Source organism: Poromitra crassiceps, assembly GCF_964638095.1.
Source record: "Poromitra crassiceps genome assembly, chromosome: 3".
In the NCBI taxonomy this organism is placed as follows: Eukaryota; Metazoa; Chordata; class Actinopteri; order Beryciformes; family Melamphaidae; genus Poromitra; species Poromitra crassiceps.
The window spans coordinates 57,912,650-57,937,473 of record NC_139625.1 but is presented as its reverse complement, the minus strand read 5'-3'; the positions used below and the strand labels follow the sequence as shown (position 1 = coordinate 57,937,473).

The window sequence follows — 24,824 nt, the reverse complement described above, 5'->3', positions numbered from 1 at the left end:
AATGTTAAAACACTGCTCACAAGCAGCTTATCTGGCTGATCAGAGCATTTCCTCAGGAATGGCAGGTGTGATAGTAGTAGTGCTAATAATAATAAGCTTAAATCAAAGCACGCTTCACACATCGTCTGCATTGATTGACTCAAATCATGCACCACCAATGTATTATGTAAACCAGCTCAGTGGCCTTGTGGTCTGAGTGTCTGCCCTAAGATAGGGAGGTCGTGAGTTCGATCCCCAGCCAAGTCATACCAAAGACTATAAAAACGCGACCCATTTGCCTCCCTTCTTGGCACTCAGCATCAAAAGCGTTGGAATTGGGGGGTTAGATCACCATATGATTCCCGAGCGCAGCGCTGCTGCCGCTCACCGCTCCCCCAGGGGATGGGTCAAATGCGGAGAACAAATTTCACACATTGTGTGACAATCAGTGGGACTTTACCTTTACTTTATAGCAGGGGTTCCCAAAGTACCACTATGTACCAAACCAAATTTCCCAGGGACCACAACTGCATATACCAACCCCCCTTAACCATGCAATAGCAGCAGAAAGGCTAAATGAAAATATAAGGCATGCTGGTCCACCAGCTTCACCAGCTTCACCATGCTGGTCCACCCGCTTCACCATGCTGGTCCACCAGCTTCATCAGCATGACCATGCTGGTCCACCAGCTTCACCATGCAGGTCCACCAGCTTCACCAGCTTCACCATGCTGGTCCACCCGCTTCACCATGCAGGTCCACCAGCTTCACCAGCTTCACCATGCTGGTCCACCCGCTTCACCATGCTGGTCCACCAGCTTCATCAGCATGACCATGCTGGTCCACCAGCTTCACCAGCTTCACCATGCTGGTCCACCAGCTTCACCATGCTGGTCCACCAGCTTCACCATGCTGGTCCAGCAACTTCACCAGCAAGGCCATGGTAGTTTACCAGCTTCACCAGCAAGCGTTAGCTGGTGGACCAGGAAGGTAATGCTGGTCCACCAGCATCAGACCAGCACTAACCAGCATAGACCAGCATCAGACCAGCACTAACCAGCATAAACCAGCATAGACCAGCAAGAAATTCATGCTGGTCTATGCTGGTTTTTTCAGCAGGGCTAGCTGGTTCAAAATGGACACACACGGACACAGAGTTATTAGCGCCATTAACCCTTCACTGTCTGCATCCCTGCTCCCACTCCAGTCTGGTCCAGGATTACGTCAAGTCTGAGTACCCCTTTTAATCCCCCCATCGCTCACACACACACACACACACACACACACACACACACACACACACACACACACACACACACACACACACACACACACACACACACACACACACACACACACACACACACACCTGCCAACATTAGGCTGTGAAAAAGAGGCCCCCTTTGAAAATGTGTTCCCCTCGCTTTTTTTTTTTTTTTTTTAACAGAAAACTGTTTTTACATACACATTAACCGTGAGGAGTAGCCGGATTGGGCCGCATCTGTCTTATTGTTTGACTACCTGGGCACAGGCCTCCTGTATGGCACTCAAACCTTTACAGTCTGGATACCACCAGGCTCTTAAAGTGCTTGACAGAAAGCCAAACACCCATCATCACTGTCACTGCTTAAGAAGTCAAAATCTATTGAGCTGGGACAATTTCATTACATTTACAGACACCTGTCTTGTCTATAAGATTCTGCATGGCCTGGCTCCTCCCCCTCTTAGTGCTTTTATAAAGCAAAAACAACTGATGACATAATGCACCAGGTCTGTGGAAAGAGGGGATTGTTTCATTCCTATGAGGAGGTCTGCCTTCGGACAGGCAGCGTTTTCAGTGAGAGCAGCTCACACATGGAACAGTCTCCCATCACAGATCAGACACTGTGACACTTATCGTTCATTTAAAGTCAACTTAAAATCTTGGCTGAGAGACAATTAAGTGTGTGACTGACCATACTGTATATAACATCCTGACATGCTTTGATTTATGTTATATCTAATATGCCTGTTATTTTGTGTGATTTTATGAAGGGTGTGGCACTATTAGGTATATTAGGAATATTGCTGTTCCTGTTTTGATGTATTTTTATGTCTTTGCCGCTGTCACCATCATACCTGCCCAGGGACGACAGTTAACTAGCCAAGACGGCTAATTAACTTGGCTATAATATGATATAGTGTCTTGTAAGCCCATATGGTCTGGGCACCCAGGTGCATGACACTTGAATAAAAATATCAATCAATCAGTCAATCAATCAATCAATCAATGCATACGTAAAATACAGCATAATACGTTGTTATCAACTGTTATTGCTAACAATGGCTAGCCTGGCTAGAGCTGACCCGATTGGTTTTCCGAACGCGTTTTTACTGGAACGTGGTGTGATGTCATTCAACTGCAAAATTCCCAGTGCAAATGGAAGAAGGCAAGAATACAGTAGCCTATACCTTGACAGTCCATCCCTCTTCACATCGGACCAGTTTGAAGTTCTTGCCCAGGATGGAACTGTTGCTAAGGAAACACACTTTGATGATCTTCACCGGGATGAAGGTGTCCCTGGTGACCGTTGCCGTGGGAGACCCGTCTGAGGACTCTGAACGGCTGATGGGAGACATGCTCTTCCAGGTCAGGGTGCTGGTGCTGGTGTCCCCCGACATCACATCACATCACACACATGCACACGCACACGCACACACACACACACACACACACACACACACACACACACACACACACACACACACACACACACACACACACACACACTCAACACACCCAAACACACGCGGTGTGCATGCTACCGTACAAAGGCATCCCTTGCTCTGTCACCTCAACACACACACCACTTCACTCACTCTCTCTCTGTCTCTCTCTCTCTCGTGCACACACACACACACACACAAACACACACACACACACACACACACACCCGTGCGTACACACACCGCTGCTAGATAGGAACAGGAGTTCAACACAACAATCAGAACACAATCACACTCAACATTGTTTTCTCAATGGCTGATTTGCAAGAAGATTTAAGCTCTGCTTCGGTTCCTCCGTACTCACCACTCTGACACCAACTTCACAGCCCAGGGCCACGAATCTACTGCCGCCTTCTTTAAAACTCAAGAGAAGCGAATGTGAGAAGCTTCACATTGCTTTGTAAAGTGTAGAAGTCATATGTGGTCTTCTTTGGCAGGTTTGACGACTTATGCAAGGCGAGGCTTTGCCCTGAAGAAGAAGCAACATCAGTGATCGAAAGAGGAAACAGTACTAACGGGCAAATAAGGAAGTTGCAGAGCAGCGAACAGAAAAACTGACAGGACTGATGAAACTTGCCTTGCAGTTGTCACCCCCGTCACACACAGGCAATGGCACATTCCAGGGCCAAACCACAACCAACCCCCACTGTTGAACAAGTCGCAAGACAAAACTAACTTCCTTTTTTTGCGTTCAAATCTTTTTATTGGCCTTTTAACACTTTTCCTAAAACACAAACAGGAAAACAAAAACATACATACCGGTACAAACACACAGGACTCGGAAGTGCAGCGCAGAAGCAGCAGAGCGCGCTGAGAGAGTTATCCTTTTTGGACAACAGTCTGACGTTGCAGTGGAACATCTTACCAATAGACAAACTTTAGTGCAAAAGATTAGACTAGTGATGTAGTTGATGACGGCGAGTGCAGTTTTTCATTTCTACTGTACAGCAGGACTGTACACAGGTGGAAAACTGACTGGAGTGGGGCTTTAAGGCCCAATTATACAGAGCCTTCTATCTGTACTCCGCATTCATTTCGTGCGTATTTCTGTGCGTCCTCTGAAAGCTTACGGAGACGCATGAAACTGAGCAGAACCACACACACACTCACCCATTTGACTCTCTAATGCCCACTGGTGGATGTATTGCTTAACATGATACCAACGTGAAAGACTCATGGAAGTATGTGGGCAGTGATGATTACACCATTTGAAATGGGCACATTTATTTGCGTATGAAAATGGAGTATAATTGGGGGCGTCCAGGTAGTGTAGCAGTAGATTCCCTGCCTACCAACGCGAGGGGCGCAGGTTCGCATCCTCGTGTTACCTCTGGCTTGGTTGAGCATCCATACAGGCACGATTGGCTGGTGTCTGGAGGAGGGAAGCCAGAAGGGAACTGGGGAGAATAACGTAATCCTCCCACGTGCTACGTCCTACGTAGAACCTGAAGCTCACACTGTCTGTAAAATTTGTCGATTGAGGCAACTTGAAATGATGTAAAAATAAGTTTCACATAAGATACAAAGATTTTTTTTTTAAAGAAACGTGCTGGCGATTAAAATCCATATTTGGATTTGGCTTGAACCAAAGAATCAGGTGGGGGGATGGGGGGATATTCTGGACCTTATCAGTTCAGAATTGCCGGCCAACACATCTTAAATAGTGCCAAATCTGTCCTATCTCTTTAATTTTTGTTGCCTGAGTAGTGGGGGAGATTTGACACCTATCCACAAAATTTGATTGTTGCAGTTATCGTTTTAGATCAGAAGAACTAGAAGAAAAAGAAGAATCCTAACAAAAACAATCCCCCTCAGTTTTAATCCCTATCCAGTAATATGATGGTTAAATAAAAAGAAGGATAAACCCCGACAAACCTCCCAGTCAGTGATCAGACAATATTGTTCAAATTCCCATCTGTAAATTGGATTTTTATCCAACAGGCTAAATATAAATCATATTTCTGAGTAGTTATGAATAATAATTTGAAGATGCAAAAAAGCCTGTCACTGTGTTCACGTACGTTTAGTGTGACATCCTGTTATGTGGCCTAAACGCTCTAAAATAAGTTTTCACATTCTTCACACCCACTGTGTGCAGCATGTAAATGCACTCAAGTGGAGCTACCTACCACTTACGTCCTCACACCTCACTCTTTGGAACATTTGCGTAGTCTCACTCTGCCGTTTCTGAAATAACCAGAAACACAGTCATAAACATAAACTATATTTGCAAGGTGCCAGAGCTAAACTCCTTTATGTAGATAGGCCTATCTTGTCGTCAGGATGTTGAGGTTGTGAGTAGAGTTGGGGGTAATGCATTACAAAGTAACACACTGTAATCACATTACATTTGTCTGTAACGAGTAGTGTAAGACATTATAGCCCCTAAATCCAGTAATCACATTACAGTTACTATTCAAACACTTATTGTGTTACTTGCATTACATAAGTTATTCAATTATCTGCAGGATCAGGATTGAATCTGCAAGATTATGGAAAGAAAAAAACATGCAGTGCTTTTTCATGCACTCGATTACACAACACAACTAGATTGGATGGGCTGGAGGAACAGGGAGGAGTGAGATCATGTGTCCTCCTTATTAGGATAGGGATTTGTTTGTAAGGTGTCATGTTATATTGTTATGGCAATTAGGTGGCAATGCATCTCTGGCGATTTTGTAGAGTAACGCAAAAGTATTGTAAGGAGTAGTGTAACTAATTACTTTCTCCAGCGAGTAATTAAGTAAAGTAAGGGATTTGAGTAACGACTGCCAACACTGGTTGTGAGGACACAAAGTGCAAAACACACTAGGCAGCAGGCTGGATTCAAGATAAGAAACACTTACTGAAGTTCCTAAAAGAAGAAAAATAAATATATAGGCTACAGGCTAGAGACCAACAAGAGAACAAACGACTGGATACAATAAACAAAGGGCCACAAACCACCTGAGAACATACACACAGACACTGATTACCAATAGAGCTGAGCAGTCACATGACCTAGATCCATCCACCATGATCTAGTTTCCTATTCATTTTCTCCACAGACATTTTGAAAAATCCTTATATAACGAGTTTTAAGGCTGGAATCATGCCAACCCAGGTCCAGCGTTTTTTCTGTATTTTCTGCCCCCGCCCCCCCCCCCCTCCCTCCAGGTGAATTCCTCTTCTACTTCTTGCTTTGCGACATTGCTGTCTTTAAAAGGCTGTAGCGGGCTCATGTTTAAAGCTAGCTAGAAAACCTAAGCAATCCATTGGTACCAGTTATATCATGCTAGTTTGTCGGGAAGGGGGTGCAATAACGCTTCAAAGTTAGGCAAATTTTAGTCTTTTTTTTTTTTTTTGGCATGGTCATTTTCAAATTGCCCCGACACAACTGCCCCCTCAGTCACTTCATCCTGGAGCCGGGCCTGAGCCAACCCATGACCTACTGAGTCGTGAGTGACCATAAAACATTTCACTTGGAGCAAAAATAGAAAATAAAGTGATTTGTTATTTTTTGGGGATATACCTACACTACAGTATTGAGCACGCCTTAGGCTATACCACCCAGTGCTTCTCAAGCTTCTCTTTCTGCAGTCCCGTTTTCTACATGATTGACTCTGAACTTTAAGACTATTGCGGCATTTAGAGGCCAGCCTTTTCACTTGCATGCTGTGCACAGAAAGAAATAACTCTTAAGAGACAATAGTTGGAAGTCAGTGGGAGGAGAGACCACAGTTGCTCAATACTTATGAAAGGCTACTGATGGGGCAGGGGACCAAATACATATATGAAAGTGATGCCTTCAATCTCCTTGAGTCCTTGACAGAGCATTTTACATTTTTGTATGAAGCCCCCCCCCCCCCCCCCCCCCCCAACAGAAATCAATATTTATAGAATATTCAAATAGGGGTTTAAATAATGTCTGATAGGCTACTCCATGTAAGTTTATTGTTATATTATAGTAATTTGTTGTATTTTATATCCTATAAGGTAGGCTATAACTAATATCTCTGTAATATTTTTTATAGGGATGCCTAAGTCTCTATGAAGGCAGGCCTAGTTTGAATAAAATGCTGTAGGTTACCTATAATAGACTAAATAAATTGTTTGGGTATTTTTAAAATGTGGATCCAAGAAGGTTATGTTAGGCTAGGTTTGAAGGCTATATGCACAAATGCTTGTAATCTTGATTTAATCCGACAGAGGGCGATACAGTCCAATTTGACACCATGGCAGAGTCTTTTAGAAGAAGAGGTCAGCCTGGACCCTGGAGTCTGCAGAGTTATGTGGATACTAGACATACTATAGTTCCCTTGTATGGCGAAAAATTGACGCCAAATTACACACACACACACACACACACACACGCACGCACGCACGCGCACGCACACGCACACACACACACACACACACACACACACACACACACACACACACAAGCACACACGCACACACACTTAATTTGCAAACAGAGTCTAGCTGTGCTGTAGAGTCAGGCTGAGCTCCCTCAGCCATGCTGCTGTCTGATGGAGGTTAGAGTAGTCTCTCGCTTGCCAGACTATCTCCTCCACACTTTGTTTCATGCTGTAGCAGAGCAGCCTGCAGGAGAGGTCTGGCTCAACTCACTGAAAGTACCAGGCCTGCTTTTTTGCACAATGCAAATCTTCGTCAGAACTTGTGTAGAGGTAACACGCAGGAAGTGGAAAGGGATTTCCCTTCGCTTCGAATGAAATGGTCGGGGCCAGTTGCAGAGCTCATACCACAGCCTAGCTGCTTCAGTTGAGTCAGACTAGACTCTAGTCTGACTCAGACTAGACTCTAGTTTGACTCTCGTCCCTATAGAGTGGCTGTCACAGCTGTCAAACATGACTTTTTATATTGTCAAATAACTATTTAAAAACAAACTTATCCGAAAAATTTGCACTTGAACATACATCACCGAACTGGCTATACCTAAACTGACAGAAACAAAAAAAAAATGAAAAATGTACTGTATATGTGTAGCCTACTTTGATTATTTAGTTTGGCTCACATCCCATCCACTAACATGGAGGGGGTGAGATATGGGCATAACAGGTTGCCATATGGGCAACCTGAGCAGGTGCCCAGGGGCCCTCAGTCTCAAGGGGCCCTCCTTTTCCCCCCGTTCTCCACAGAACTATGACACAAATCTAAGACAAACCAGAATAAAATAAAAATAGTTTCCAAGAAGATTGAGTCTCATGATTGAGTGTCATTGGATGGCTGTGGGCAAGTGGTGACTGGTGAGCCATTCATTTTTCCATAGACATTTGTAAAATGCTTATAAAAAATTGATTTACTTGGTCAAACAAAGCGATTCAGTTAGCTATATTTAGAATCAGGAGAGACCATATAACATTTTACTCAGACCCCCCCCCCTTCTTGTGTCCGAGTGTAATGTTCGGGGAAGGGGGTCCCTGGGAGCTTCAGTGCCCAGGGGCCCTGGGAGTGCTAATCTGGCCTTGGTCACTATGGTTAGATGTAAACTATTTTATTTTGAAAACCATAAAAGGAACTCGTATTGTTTTGGTGTGGTGGGCTTGACACTGGCGCTGCTGAGAGAGAGAGAGAGAGAGAGAGAGAGAGAGAGAGAGAGAGAGAGAGAGAGAGAGAGAGAGAGAGGGAGAGAGAGAGGGAGAGAGAGAGGGAGAGAGAGAGGGAGAGAGAGAGAGAGAGAGAGAGAGAGAGAGAGAGAGAGAGAGAGAGAGAGAGAGAGAGAGAGAGAGCAGGACAATATAAGAGGCTGTTAGGGAAGGAGCGACCTTTTATTTGTATTTTTCCCTTTGCCCCCTCTCTCTTTGAGCAGCAGCCTATGTGAGCCATTATTATTAGCCTATCCCAGACCCATACTAGCCTATCCTATGAGGTTACAGAGCCAGGCATGAATTCTGCCGAGCAGACGGTAACGTGGCTCATCACGCTGGGGGTGCTGGAGTCTCCCAAGAAAAGCATCTCTGATCCGGAGGCTTTCCTCCAGGCGTCCCTGCGGGATGGAGCGGTGCTGTGCCGCCTGCTGGAGCGCCTGCGACCCGGGACCGTGGACAAAGTAAGTACAGAGACAGTAGCCTACACAGGAAGAAAGACACTTATGTTTTAAAACAGCCATATGATAAATATTTCATAATAATTTCTGCCGTAAAAGAAGAAAAAGTTATAGCCTACCTACCGGTTTAACACCTTAGAAGGAGGGTGTTAAACTACTGTACTGTATGAGTCATTTTGGCAAGCTGAAAGAAAAACAACACGAATAACGCCCATTTCTTAAAATACTACAAAATAGGATGGGAATAAATAGGAATAAATACAAAAATGACAAATAAATAAATAAAAGCCACAATAGCTGGAAAAAAGAAGAAGTGGGGAAAAAAGCTGATCAATGATAATATAATTTTTCAACTGACCCTATTAGGAGATTGCCTATATGAGGCTTTTGTTTTTGTTCTGGATGTAGGATATGTAGTAGTGCATAAGTAAGATGTTTTTGTTCTGGATGTAGGATATGTAGTAGTGCATAAGTAAGATGTTTTTGTTCTGGATGTAGGATATGTAGTAGTGCATAAGTAAGATGTTTTTGTTCTGGATGTAGGATAATATGTAGTAGTGCATAAGTAAGATGTTTTTGTTCTGGATGTAGGATATGTAGTAGTGCATAAGTAAGATGTTTTTGTTCTGGATGTAGGATATGTAGTAGTGCATAAGTAAGATGTTTTTGTTCTGGATGTAGGATATGTAGTAGTGCATAAGTAAGATGTTTTTGTTCTGGATGTAGGATAATATGTAGTAGTGCATAAGTAAGATGTTTTTGTTCTGGATGTAGGATATGTAGTAGTGCATAAGTAAGATGTTTTTGTTCTGGATGTAGGATAATATGTAGTAGTGCATAAGTAAGATGTTTTTGTTCTGGATGTAGGATAATATGTAGTAGTGCATAAGTAAGATGTTTTTGTTCTGGATGTAGGATATGTAGTAGTGAATAAGTAACATGGACAATTTATTGAATGCTTTCATGATAAAATGTTGGTTGATGACAAAAAGGACCAAACAGGCTTTAGGCTATCACTATATCCCATGTGGGTGTGGGATATCCGGTCACAGCCATTGTAGGCTGCTACTGCATGTGTGTGTGTGTGTGTGTGTGTGTGTGTGTGTGTGTGTGTGTTTGTGTGAGAGTGAGTGAGTGCGTGCGTGCCACATATTGATTTGTTCTCATTTTAAATCACAGCCAAGGCCACAGACTAAAACAGATAGTCTCTGTCCCACGAGAGACACAGTTGGATTTGATTTCTACACCTCTTCTGGTTGTTTCCCTGGCTGTGTGGCCTCACTGTAGGCTACTGCATGTCTCTGGACCTGCTGCTTCGTGTTCAGATGATGACTGAATTCACTGCAGCAGTCTGTGATTCAGATAGCCTAAATAAACTGTGAGAGCAGGTAGCTTGCTTTGCTACTACAGTTTCAAATTCTGCTAATAGGCCAGTGGTTCTCAAACTTTTTCACGTCAAGGACCCCTATATGACACAAATTAGACCACGGACCCCCATTTGATAAGATTTTGTCCCAGGGTCCCCCATCTGTAATGGCCCCTTTCCTGCTTCCTTCCCATTTGCTCAGATCACCCCCATTGAACTTGGCCTTCATTGTGATGTGTGAACAAGGCTACACACCTGTAAAGTTTCCTGACTGCATCTTGCATGCTTGTGACACTATCGCGTGGACAAAATGTGGACCAGAGGTGTAAAGTGGGGGGCCTACTTCCACTGCCCTTGCTCGAACCACATCCATCTTCCAACTCGATCTTCATTGTGATGTCAACATGTAAAGTTTTGTGACTGCATCTTGCATGGTGGTTGTGACACTATGGCATTCACAAAATCTGTCCACAGACAGACAGACACAGACAGACAGACAGACAGACAGACAGACAGACAGACAGACAGACAGACAGACAGACAGACAGACAGACAGACAGACAGGCAGGCAGGCAGGCAGGCAAGCAGACACAGACAGACAGACAGACAGACAGACAGACAGACAGACACAGACAGACAGACAGACACAGACAGACAGACAGACAGACAGACAGACAGACAGACAGACAGACATTGCTATAAAGCCTCAAGTAATAATTAGATTACTCTAAAGAAAATCGTATAATAATAATAAATTCATATTAGGAGAAGAAGAGAGAAGAAGAAACCGGATGGACAAACCCCATCTTTATTTCATCACAGACGACACATACCGCCCTCCATGGTCAGGCCAGGAGCGGTGGGCAGCTGGAGTGCCCGATGACGATCTTCTGCATGTTTTTATTGGGGGTCCATATTGATGTTATATGGAAGAAACCACAGGGGAGCACGGGGAGAACATGCAAACTCCACACAGAAAGGCCCTTTTGAAGAGATAGCCCACCTGGGCGTGGGGAAACATACCCCCAGTGCCAGGCGGGAATCGAACCCAGGACCTTCTTGCTGTCAAGCGAGAGTGTGATTATCAAGGAAAGAAAACAATGTACTTGCTGTGTGTGTGTTAGACTGTGGAGGTGCGTGAAGTTGTTAGTGTGTGTGCATGCGCGCGTGTGTGTGTGCGTGTGTGTGTGTGTACATGTGTGTGCGCAATGCGCATGCATGCGTGCACGGGGCGTGTGTGTGTGTGTGTGTGTGTGTGTGTGTGTGTGTGTGTGTGTGTGTGTGTGGTGGTTGTGTAGGCCTATAGTTCCTACATTAGTCCCACCAGCACACAGTATCAGTATCATCCTATGAGCAATGCATTATTGAAAATGATCAAATAATGAGTTTTTACTAAATTATAAGACAATTATTTATATATAGCAAAATAGCAAAATCTAGTTTTTAAATTATTTACACATCAAATGTAGCCTATATCAGTCAGGTTTTAATAACCCAGTAGCCTACCCAGATAAATTAGGCTGTAGGTTTACCAACCAGGCTCTCTCTCTCTCTCTCTCTCTCTCTCTCTCTCTCTCACACACACACACACACACACACACACACGCACACACGCACGCACACACGCACACGCACGCGCACGGGACCGTGTGGCTACAAACGTCATTTCCTTCTTTTGCTAATCTTCCCAGTGGATCGGAGAACTGCGTCAACAAGTTAGGCAGAGTTATCACAACATAACCGAGAGTTAGCCGATTTTACCTTCAAAATAAAAGCAACAAACGTGTCATTTAATGGTAAAGACGCAGCTGTCAATTCCGCAATCTGTTTTATTTCAAAAGTTCTAACCGGAAGTTGTGTGATTTATCACGGCGAACTTGAAACTGGCAGGCAGCAGCAAGTGGCAAGTGCACCGTGCACGAGCAACGCCTGGGATAATTTGCGATAGGGAAAAATCCAGTTGACCGACAACACATCAATATTTACAGCCAAATATCCGCACGCAGCCACTACAGCGTGTTTGTGTCTGTAGTTCTTCCAGGAGCCGAGGAGCGACAGCGAGTGTCAGAGGAACATTACCGAGTTCATTCAAGGCTGCGGTGCTTTCAGCGTGGAGGTGAGTTACAGTAACATACTAGCTAATAACCTTATGACTACTTCATCTTTATGTCACCTCTTAAAACATTGTACTTTCTCCTCCCTTGCTCGTCTTTGATGGTTATCCTGTGCTTTTGCTGTTATTGTTTAATACCTCAGTAACCTCAGTACTAATGAGCATTAGGCTAATGACAATTTCAGCAGAGCAAGGTGGTTTCCGTTATGAATGGTGACAACATTTACAATGAAATGATACCTTGATGAAACTGATAAGTCATGTTATTGGGACTGCTGTCTTACTTTACTATTATTGTTTACATCTCGTATTGTCTTTTTCAATCAATCAATCAATCAATATATCTATCTATCTATCTATCTATCTAATCTATCATTATTGCAATATTATAAACTCACCGCGCGTGTATGTCAGTAACTCAATAATTATAAATAACTCTCACTACATCTCTATCTGATGTGATGGTAAATAAAAAGTAGGGTGATCATCATAAGGCAAATTAATACATTTTCATTTCCTGAAAAGCATTAGGATTTTCCCCATATACCATCAACTTATAACGTCTATCAGTTTTGTTCTACTGTACTTACTTACTAGGCTGCATATTATGAATTCATGCTATGAAGATTAGCCTAATGAGTCTAAAAAGGTGATAACTAACTGGGTTTAGGTTACCCTCCACTGCATCCCTGCATTTACAGCCATAAACCCACAAGCCATAAAGCAAACACAGGAAGAGCTCATATTATTTGAATGTTGAATGTACTGATAGCAGTAATTATACAGTAATATACTGATAACAGGAAAAGCTTGCCTACAGCTGTTGTTTCAAAATAGTATGGAATATATTTTCATAGACAGATGATGGCTTCAGGAATGCCATCCAGGATGAATTACGGTTAATATGGAAACAAGAAGCAGAGATGGCATCAGCATGCTGGTCTGATGTGTCAACATAACAGTGAATAATAGTTGAGATTAGGCTTATATAAGAGGTGGATATTCTCCTTAAGTTATGAGTGAGATCTGGGCCAGGCAGTGTGGTTCACCTGGGTTTCCCCGGAGTCGGACCACCATGGGTCCTTGAGGGGACTCCAGGGAGTCCTCAGCAAATTGATGAATGGTTAAAGAAAGATTCAATCTCAAAGATTTTCATGTAAAATACATGTCTGTTAAGTCAGTATCTATCACAGACTGTGTTACCACAATGGTGATTGAGCCTATGGCCCGTTGATGTAAGCCTTTGCATTTTCAGTATTACAGCATTTATGAACTGGGTGTCTGTGAGAAACCCTAGAGAGTGTAGGCGGAGCTAACGCAATAGACGTCTAACGTCACTGTAGGTTCCAGACAACTCTTGTGTGAAGTAGGATAACAAGCCACTTTTTTCCAGTCTGTGACCAAACTGAGGTCACGTGCAACAGTTTGGATCTCACCTGCAATTACCGCTCATCGCCATAGGTGTCATCAGAGAGAACGAAATGGAAATTTTCGAGATTATCACGTCACTATTATTCCATCTACATGAAGTTAACACAGTTAGACAATGTATTGTAGAAGAATGACTATTTTGATCATAATTTCTCTATAATCTAACTCTCTTCCTGTAATACAGATAGTCATGGAATTCTGGACAAAATTATACCTAACAATAAAAATATTCTCAGATTTGGGTCTGAGAGAAAATGGTCTAATTGTAATGATTTTGTACATAAGCACAAATATCAATTATTGGCTGTTTGAATCCAAATATATTAGGATCAGTATCAGCCTTCAAAAACCCATATCTGTGTGTGTATGTATGTGTGTGACTGTGTTGTGCAAAACTCTGGGTCCCGTCAGGTTTTATACCCTGTCACAGCGGGTGTGAAGCGAGCGCTATAGTGAGTAGATAGTGTTACAGAGTGACTATTGATCTTGGCAATGGAAAAAGCCATATAAAAGAAAAGAGCCGAGGAAAGTCGAGAAAGCATGTTTGGTCTTTTCTAGGGATATGCTACATAGTGTAGGGATGTAACAATATACTGTTTTATGGCGCTAGGGCGCTATGGAGCAACCACAGTTATCGTACCGTCAGCTGTCCCTGTAATACCGTGCCCACAATACAGTACAGTATGTTTCATAAACAAATGCACATGCCATTACAAATACGTTCATAATGGAGGATCCTTGTGTAAACATTCTCATATTAGTTTAAGTAAAATTAAAAAAAGAGACATATTTCTCTTCAAAGCAAAATACTTGTTTGTTTTATCAATGCGTCATAATTAAACAAACAACAAAATGATGAACAAAATTATATATTTTATTTTATTTTAAAATGTATACATATTGAGAGGATGACGAAGTGGAGTTGAGGAGAGGGCGGGATGATGTCATTGAGCATTTTCCAACCATGTTGATTTGAGAGGCGTGTCAGCCATGCTGCTGGAAGCCAAGGCCTCCATATTGAGTGACGTTAGCACACTAATTCACCCAGACACACATCGGACAGGACAGGCAGAAGACCAGGCACACTGTCTGTCCTATAGGGGAGACCAGGCACACTGTCTGTCCTATAGGGGAGACCAGGCACACTGTCTGTCCTATAGGGGAGACTACCACTGCATCGTTTTTCACTTCATTGATTAATTGATGCACCCCGAAACAATCGTAGCATTTTTCGTAAAACTAGGACTTTCTTTTTATGTTGTTTGGCAGGTGAACTAATCCACACCTAAGCCTTGCCCTTCGCCATATAAAAGTTGCCCCATCAAGGGACTATTCTGAATAGATTCTTTGACTTTTGACTAAATGTTTTTGACTCTTGACTAAATGTTTTTGACTTTTGACTAAATCTTTTTGACTTTTGACTAAATCTTTTTGACTTTTGACTACCGTAAATGTTTTTGCCCAGCAACATGAGGCAAAAATAATCTGTCATTAGCATTGTGTTAGGAAGCAGTGGGAGCCATCAGCACCATGATGCTTACAGTGATAAAGCTCTGCCAGGCAATCCCTCATCTGTCTGTATTTCACTGTAGCTTCAGATGACACGCCAAAACAACATGCCAAAACAAACAGGAACAACAAAAACTTTTAAAGGGGCAACACGTACGATTTCTACTGTCCCATATCGCAAACTGACCATATGGCATTATATGGATATAGGGGTGCACCGATCGATCGGCAAGCAATCTGTATCGGCCGATATTGACCTCAAATATGCGATCGGCCATTTTTATTTATTTTTTTTTTTTTTTATAAAAAAAAGCCCTATCACTAATCAGGCTTTCCAACGATATAAAATACAATGCCAATTGGGATTATTAAAGGGGAGAAATAATCAACCTAAAATAACATTTCCAAACTTTCTTTGAGGAGTTTATATATCGGTGATCGCTGATCGGTGATCGGTGATCGGTCGATGATCGGTTGGGCAGATACTGTATTTCCCATAGGCGATTGGCAATCGGTGATCGGTGGCAAAAAACGTGATCGGCGCACCCCTATATGGATATATTATAATTATATCTGTGGGGGGATGATATTACATTATTCCAGTACATCTTTGCATCATGATACATGACCTCGTCTTCACTACAGCTTTCATGCTGCATCTCTGCTCTCATGAGCTAATCTGCTGCCCAAATGTAGCTTTATTATTTATGTCATTTACAGACCACTGTAGGAGAGTGAGTGTATATTACAGACCACTGTAGGAGAGTGAGTGTATATTACAGACCACTATAGGAGAGTGAGTGTATTTTACAGACCACTATAGGAGAGTGAGTGTATATTACAGACCACTGTAGGAGAGTGAGTGTATATTACAGACCACTGCAGGAGAGTGAGTGTATATTACAGACCACTGTAGGAGAGTGAGTGTATATTACAGACCACTGTAGGAGAGTGAGTGTATATTACAGACCACTGTAGGAGAGTGAGTGTATATTACAGACCACTGTAGGAGAGTGAGTGTATATTACAGACCACTGTAGGGGAGTGAGTGCATATTACAGACCACTGTAGGAGAGTGTGAGTGTATTACAGACCACTGTAGGAGAGTGAGTGTATATTACAGACCACTGTAGGAGAGTGAGTGTATATCACAGACCACTGTTGGGGAGTGAGTGTATTACAGACCACTGTAGGAGAGTGAGTGTATATTACAGACCACTGTAGGGGAGTGAGTGTATTACAGACCACTGTAGGAGAGTGAGTGTATATTACAGACCACTGTAGGAGAGTGAGTGTATATTACAGACCACTGTAGGGGAGTGAGTGTATTACAGACCACTGTAGGAGAGTGAGTGTATATTACAGACCACTGTAGGAGAGTGTATATTACAGACCACTGTAGGAGAGTGAGTGTATATTACAGACCACTGTAGGAGAGTGAGTGTATATTACAGACCATTGTAGGAGAGTGAGTGTATATTACAGACCACTGTAGGAGAGTGTGAGTGTATTACAGACCACTGTAGGAGAGTGAGTGTATATTACAGACCACTGTAGGAGAGTGAGTGTATATTACAGACCACTGTAGGAGAGTGAGTGTATATTACAGACCACTGTAGGAGAGTGAGTGTATATTACAGACCACTGTAGGAGAGTGAGTGTATATTACAGACCACTGTAGGAGAGTGAGTGTATATTACAGACCACTGTAGGAGAGTGAGTGTATATTACAGACCACTGTAGGGGAGTGAGTGCATATTACAGACCACTGTAGGAGAGTGTGAGTGTATTACAGACCACTGTAGGAGAGTGAGTGTATATTACAGACCACTGTAGGAGAGTGAGTGTATATCACAGACCACTGTTGGGGAGTGAGTGTATTACAGACCACTGTAGGAGAGTGAGTGTATATTACAGACCACTGTAGGGGAGTGAGTGTATTACAGACCACTGTAGGAGAGTGAGTGTATATTACAGACCACTGTAGGAGAGTGAGTGTATATTACAGACCACTGTAGGGGAGTGAGTGTATTACAGACCACTGTAGGAGAGTGAGTGTATATTACAGACCACTGTAGGAGAGTGTATATTACAGACCACTGTAGGAGAGTGAGTGTATATTACAGACCACTGTAGGAGAGTGAGTGTATATTACAGACCATTGTAGGAGAGTGAGTGTATATTACAGACCACTGTAGGAGAGTGAGTGTATATTACAGACCACTGTAGGAGAGTGAGTGTATATTACAGACCATTGTAGGAGAGTGAGTGTATATTACAGACCACTGTAGGAGAATGTGAGTGTATTACAGACCACTGTAGGAGAGTGAGTGTATATTACAGACCACTGTAGGAGAGTGAGTGTATATTACAGACCACTGTAGGAGAGTGAGTGTATATTACAGACCACTGTAGGAGAGTGAGTGTATATTACAGACCACTGTAGGAGAGTGTGAGTGTATTACAGACCACTGTAGGAGAGTGAGTGTATATTACAGACCACTGTAGGAGAGTGAGTGTATATTACAGACCACTGTAGGAGAGTGAGTGTATATTACAGACCACTGTAGGAGAGTGAGTGTATATTACAGACCACTGTAGGAGAGTGAGTGTATATTACAGACCATTGTAGGAGAGTGAGTGTATATTACAGACCACTGTAGGAGAGTGTGAGTGTATTACAGACCACTGTAGGAGAGTGAGTGTATATTACAGACCACTGTAGGAGAGTGAGTGTATATTACAGACCACTGTAGGAGAGTGAGTGTATATTACAGACCACTGTAGGAGAGTGAGTGTATATTACAGACCACTGTAGGAGAGTGAGTGTATATTACAGACCACTGTAGGAGAGTGAGTGTATATTACAGACCACTGTAGGGGAGTGAGTGTATTACAGACCACTGTAGGAGAGTGAGTGTATATTACAGACCACTGTAGGAGAGTGTATATTACAGACCACTGTAGGAGAGTGAGTGTATATTACAGACCACTGTAGGAGAGTGAGTGTATATTACAGACCATTGTAGGAGAGTGAGTGTATATTACAGACCACTGTAGGAGAGTGTGAGTGTATTACAGACCACTGTAGGAGAGTGAGTGTATATTACAGACCACTGTAGGAGAGTGAGTGTATATTACAGACCACTGTAGGAGAGTGAGTGTATATTACAGACCACTGTAGGAGAGTGAGTGTATATTACAGACCACTGTAGGAGAGTGAGTGTATATTACAGACCACTGTAGGAGAGTGAGTGTATATTACAGACCACTGTAGGAGAGTGAGTGTATATTACAGACCACTGTAGGGGAGTGAGTGCATATTACAGACCACTGTAGGAGAGTGTGAGTGTATTACAGACCACTGTAGGAGAGTGAGTGTATATTACAGACCACTGTAGGAGAGTGAGTGTATATCACAGACCACTGTTGGGGAGTGAGTGTATTACAGACCACTGTAGGAGAGTGAGTGTATATTACAGACCACTGTAGGGGAGTGAGTGTATTACAGACCACTGTAGGAGAGTGAGTGTATATTACAGACCACTGTAGGAGAGTGAGTGTATATTACAGACCACTGTAGGGGAGTGAGTGTATTACAGACCACTGTAGGAGAGTGAGTGTATATTACAGACCACTGTAGGAGAGTGTATATTACAGACCACTGTAGGAGAGTGAGTGTATATTACAGACCACTGTAGGAGAGTGAGTGTATATTACAGACCATTGTAGGAGAGTGAGTGTATATTACAGACCACTGTAGGAGAGTGAGTGTATATTACAGACCACTGTAGGAGAGTGAGTGTATATTACAGACCATTGTAGGAGAGTGAGTGTATATTACAGACCACTGTAGGAGAATGTGAGTGTATTACAGACCACTGTAGGAGAGTGAGTGTATATTACAGACCACTGTAGGAGAGTGAGTGTATATTACAGACCACTGTAGGAGAGTGAGTGTATATTACAGACCACTGTAGGAGAGTGAGTGTATATTACAGACCACTGTAGGAGAGTGAGTGTATATTACAGACCACTGTAGGAGAGTGAGTGTATATTACAGACCACTGTAGGAGAGTGTGAGTGTATTACAGACCACTGTAGGAGAGTGAGTGTATATTACAGACCACTGTAGGAGAGTGAGTGTATATTACAGACCACTGTAGGAGAGTGAGTGTATATTACAGACCACTGTAGGAGAGTGAGTGTATATTACAGACCACTGTAGGAGAGTGAGTGTATATTACAGACCATTGTAGGAGAGTGAGTGTATATTACAGACCACTGTAGGAGAGTGTGAGTGTATTACAGACCACTGTAGGAGAGTGAGTGTATATTACAGACCACTGTAGGAGAGTGAGTGTATATTACAGACCACTGTAGGAGAGTGAGTGTATATTACAGACCACTGTAGGAGAGTGAGTGTATATTACAGACCACTGTAGGAGAGTGAGTGTATATTACAGACCACTGTAGGAGAGTGAGTGTATATCACAGACCACTGTAGGGGAGTGAGTGTATATTACAGACCACTGTAGGGGAGTGAGTGTATATTACAGACCACTGTAGGGGAGTGAGTGTATATTACAGACCACTGTAGGAGAGTGAGTGTATATTACAGACCACTGTAGGGGAGTGAGGGAGTGTATATTACAGACCACTGTAAGGGAGTGAGAGACTGTATATTACAGACCACTGTAGGGGAGTGAGTGAGAGTGTACAGTATAAGTGAGAAGGCCAAGATTCAAATTGCTCTGCCCTTCTCTTTCTGACATGTTAGATATAGTTCTTAATATCAGATTTCAGTATTGGAGAAGTTATTTTTTACAATACATTAGCTTTTTTTTTTAATATGAATGAATGAAGTATTTATTGTCCGTTAGGAAATTTGTTTTTGACATCATCATCGGTGGCAAAAACTACAATAAGACAACAACAAGACAACGAGCATCGGCGACATCACCATCACATCACAAGACAGAAAAACATGAACAGGACAAAACATGAACATGGTCAGAAAAAGGAGGTGGTAGTTGTGGGGGGGTATCAGAGTCCCTTAATTAGTCCACTAGATGTGGGGAATGGGGATGAATGTTTTGTTTGTCCTTGTTGAGTGGAGTGGGGTCTGAAACACGTCCTGAAGGGAGTGCTTCATATTGGCCGAGTGGGTGAGTAATGTCTGCTATGATCCGGTTTGCTTTATGTATTGCACATGATTTGAAGAGTGATGTCATGTCCCGGCATTATGTTTCTGCAGATTTTGCTTGAGATGTTGATGATTTTTGTCATCCTGATTTTATTGACACGTACGGGCACCAGCAACAAAAAACAATATTAAATGCAGAATCAGAATTGGCATTCCTGTTGCGGCAGTGTGCGGAAATCTGATGTCATATCTTGGCCCAGCGCCAGTGAAAGAGGTGGAAGTGTGTATTAGCTTACTGTGTGTGTGTGTGTGTGTGTGTGTGTGTGTGTGTGTGTGTGTGTGTGTGTGTGTGTGTGTGTGTGTGTGTGTGTGTGTGTGTTTTGACTAATTAGTCTATGCAGTGTTTCCCCTAGAAAATCTTTCAGGCCTGGAGGGATTTCGAAACGTACCCCGACCGCAACGGTGGGGGCCCTCACTGGCGACACTAAACTTTTAGCTAACCTGTTCGCATCTATGTTCGCAATGACATCCCAAGTATCATCATACTATTATGGGATGCGATGCGAACAGTTGTATTATGGGATGTGCGTTTCTCAGGCAACGACACACGTTGACACGTTTTGGAACAGCGCCAGGCGCTGGCACAATGCTCCTAAAAGTAAAATGCTTATTGTTTTGAATGATTTGGCATCTTCTATTACTGTCAACACCAGTATTGTTGTATTGTAATAATATGCCATAAAGGTTTATTGTATAGTGTCACTGTGGTGATGACTCCTTTTTAAATGATTTGTTTCAACGTATCACTCCCAAAACATTATCTCTCCGGATTTGGCTTTCTTGCTCCAGTCAGGCCCTTAATATTGAGGCTCAAATGACCTCTCCACCCGTGATGCCTTGAGACTGCAGAAGCCTGTGTGGTATTATACACAGGATTAGGGCTTTGGGAGGTCTTTTGTGTGTTGTGTGTGTGTGTGTGTGTGTGTGTGTGTGTGTGTGTGTGTGTGTGTGTGTGTGTGTGTGTGTGTGTGTGTGTGTGTGTGTGTGTGTGTGTGCGTGCGTGCGTGCGTGTGTGAGAGCGATGGGGGGATTAAAAGGGGTACTCAGACTTGGCGTAATCCTGGACCAGACTGGAGTGGGAACAGGGATGCAGACAGTGAAGGGTTAATGGCGCTATAAAAAAAACTCAGTGTACCCTTTAGTTAAAGGAGAACTTGAAAACAATGCTGATTTATTTTGCACATGATCTCACACATATGCATTCATTTAGTTCAGGGGTTCCCAAACTTTTTTGGCTTGTGACGCTATTTTGACATCACAAAAATCTAGCGACCCGAGACATTTCAAATTCCGGTAGACCATCGATAATATCATCAGTGACATCGTCAGTGATGTCACACTATGCTTCTTTTCCCGAACAGAATTCTGAATTTAATCTGAGAATTCTGACTTTAATCTAAGAATTCTGATTTTTTTCTCAAAATTCTGACAGTAACTTCGAAATTCTGACTTTAATCTCAGAATTCTGACTTTATTCTCAGAATCCTGATTCAAAGTTATAATCTAAAAGATTTTAATCTAAAAAAAGAGTCACTCACAATGTTGATTGAGGCATGTCCATTTGGATGAAGCCTTTGCAGTATATAGTGACATTATGTGATATTACACTGTTTGTATCTCACCTGCAATTACCACCCACCACCATAGGTGTCACCCAAAAGAACAAAACTGAAATCTTAGAGATTATCACTTTAAACTCAAAAACGAAAAAATAGTTGCAAGTGACCCTAATCATCTTCGGTAATATTAAACGTGCAGTATGTAATTTTGTGCCGCTAGGGGTCTCAAACTTAAAACAATAAGAGAAGACGACGTGTCATGGCGTCGTGCAATAATGTGGAATTATGCGAGCCATTTTATGAGAATAGGATTCCCTCAGTGTTCATTGTTCACAAGGTTTTTACCAGGAGCCGATACCCGCAGACGTCTCCTCCTCTCCCAAAACAAACAGACTCTCTAATTACAACAGGTCAAAATGCTGAATAAAGCCACTTCACGTTAAAATCACTGTTTCCCAAAATGGAATTTGCTCGACGGCTGCAAGCCGCACTGGTTGCTAACGTTAGCTCATCTTGTTTCTATGTCGTTAGCTTGTTTCAAAGCTTTGGATTCATCCGTGTTCATCGTTCACATGGCTTCTACCGCACGCTGGATTATACTAGAGTCCCTCTTCTCCTAAACAAACTGACTCGGTAATTAAAACGGGCAAAAAACACTAAATGAACAGTTTGGTAAAACTCACCATTTCAGTGGATACAAGATGTCCGCGAGGTCTCTTTCTCTAAAGTAACTAACATGAACTAATAAGATCCAGACCTCCGATGACTAAAATCATTCATCCAGTCAAAAGATATAGTTAAAAACGACCAATATCTAAAAACTGACAGTGATGTGACTTGAAAAAGTAAGAAAATAGTCAGAATTGCCCGGAGAATCCAAGCAACAGCTGGTGCTCTGTGATGACATCATCGACAAAAAGCGAGTCGCTCAAACGGTCCGTGTTATGATATAATATAATAGAATTATGGATTTTGAGCGCTTTTGCAAATATTTAATGTAAGTGCATAAATTAACTCATTGAGTGCCAGCCACTTTTGGAGAATGGACGCTCCCAGTGCCAGAGTTTTCAGAGCGTTTTCAGTGATTTCTCGAGGCCCACAGAATATTGTGTGATATTACTATGTAAACACCGAACACGCACAAAGAACGAGCTGGCTCTATTGTATCATCAGCAAAAAAAAGTTTATTGATACCATTTTCCGTTCTTTAGTTATGAGCCGGAGAAGATAGGTCGTTTTGAGCAAATACAGGCGTTTCAAATTATTAGCTGAGATATTCCGCCTTTTGTGAAATGAAGCATTTCAAGCACATTCACTGATTCTGAAGATAATATTTTCTGATGTAGTGACGTGGTGTAGTTGTGTGATGCCCTGCGTGCCCCACCCCCCTCTCCCCCCTCCCCCCCTCAGCTGCAAACTCCTCCCCACACTAACACACAGCCAACACGCACCCACTCTATTTTCGGAGCGCTCCGTTTTTGTTCCCAGCGCGACAAGGAAATGCCAAACCGGACTGCAGGGAAAGGTTTGGCCCTTCGGCGTCAGGTGCTGCCTTTCTGGCGGCTAATCGTGTGGATAAACTATGCAGACAGACAGACAGAGGCAGAGGGGGGGCTCAGTTGTGGGAGCGGATTGACTGCTGTGCGCAGCCAACGTCAGCTGCAGACAGAGCAATCTATATGGCTCTGGCTGCAGCATGCATCGGTTTCTCTTTGATCACGGCTTTTTCCAGCTGTTTTCCGGACCTTTCTCTAATCTGGAGAGCACTGTCGCCACCTAATGAGTCCGTAAAATAGGTTATACACCTTCAATAGCTCCCATATTTGTACAGGAGATGCCTGAGGCTTTGATCCACGTCCCACCGTCAAAAAACGCATTTGACGTCGATCGACGTCCTTGGCACTCTACGTCACTATTTACTTTGACGTCGATCGACGTCCTTGGCACTCAATGAGTTAAGAATATAATAGGTCTACTCGTTTTTAGATTTATTTATTTTTTTAATTTCAGGCGACCCTATTTGAATTCCAGGCAACTAAAACTTAGGGTCGCGACCCTAAGTGGGGTCCACTTAGGGTCGCGACCCTAAGTTTGGGAACCACTGATTTAGTTTGACAGTTATTGAGAGTTGATTTGAGTTAAGTTGTGGACCAGTGATGTCATTCATTCACAAATGACATAATGTGCATCAGAAGTCTATGGTGAGAATTACAGAGAGAGTTATGTGGTGCTGATAGGCTTAATCAGCATTGTGGTAAATCGTTTGGCAAGGGCTTGAATGCACGTTCATGCATACTAGGTCAATGTTACGCACTCCAATTTTAAATCTGAATAATGTGTGCATCCAGTATACATACATCATAATAAATATGATCAAACTGATCTAAGTTGTATGAACAAAAGCAATAAATAACACTCTTTTCTGAAAATAAGGTTGATTTTTGGTTATATGGAAAGTTATATTTGCCTTATGATCACCCAAGTCATAGTTCGTCCTCTTTTTCAATTACCACTACAGTGTGAGGTCTGTCAACCATAGGACATTTTATATGTGCTATAATTTATGTCAGGCTTTATGAATTTATCATTAATTATTCTGCCCCAAACCTACTATGCTTCTATCGAATTTCTCAGCTGTATTTCGTTCTTGTTATTTATTTATTTTCCTGTGTAAACTGTATTTTCTCATCTAGCCATTTGAGCCCAATGATCTCCTTCAGGGACTGAACTTCTCCAAGGTCCTCAACTCCCTGGTTGCCCTCAATAAAGCTACTGAAGGTAACGTGTCGTGTCGTGTGTGTGTGTGTGTGTGTGTGTGTGTGTGTGTGTGTGTGTGTGTGTGTGTG

At 42.6% G+C, this 24,824-nt stretch overlaps 2 protein-coding genes across 4 annotated transcripts in view; one reads left to right on the top strand and one right to left on the bottom strand.

Moving 5' to 3' along the window:
* LOC310773862 (protein-tyrosine kinase 2-beta-like) overlaps positions 1-3,231 on the bottom strand; it is a 54,643-nt gene extending 51,412 nt beyond the window's left edge. For 2 of the 3 annotated variants that reach the window (XM_083633848.1, XM_083633850.1), the window contains exons 1-2: positions 3,050-3,231; positions 2,431-2,933 (exon numbers count right to left, since the gene is read on the bottom strand). In XM_083633848.1, the coding sequence (XP_083489974.1) occupies positions 2,431-2,640 (210 nt within the window). In that variant the 5' untranslated portion in view covers positions 2,641-2,933; positions 3,050-3,231. The remainder of the gene's footprint in view (positions 1-2,430; positions 2,934-3,049) is intronic. The other variant, XM_083633849.1, reaches the window with a different exon arrangement.
* A 5,401-nt stretch (positions 3,232-8,632) lies between these two features.
* Positions 8,633-24,824, top strand: part of LOC310772579 (rho guanine nucleotide exchange factor 7-like) — a gene marked incomplete at both ends in the record, with an annotated part of 60,598 nt that continues 44,406 nt past the window's right edge. Inside the window, 3 exons of the mRNA XM_083632416.1 lie at positions 8,633-8,797; positions 12,193-12,276; positions 24,672-24,756. Of these exons, the coding sequence (XP_083488542.1) occupies positions 8,633-8,797; positions 12,193-12,276; positions 24,672-24,756 (334 nt within the window). The remainder of the gene's footprint in view (positions 8,798-12,192; positions 12,277-24,671; positions 24,757-24,824) is intronic.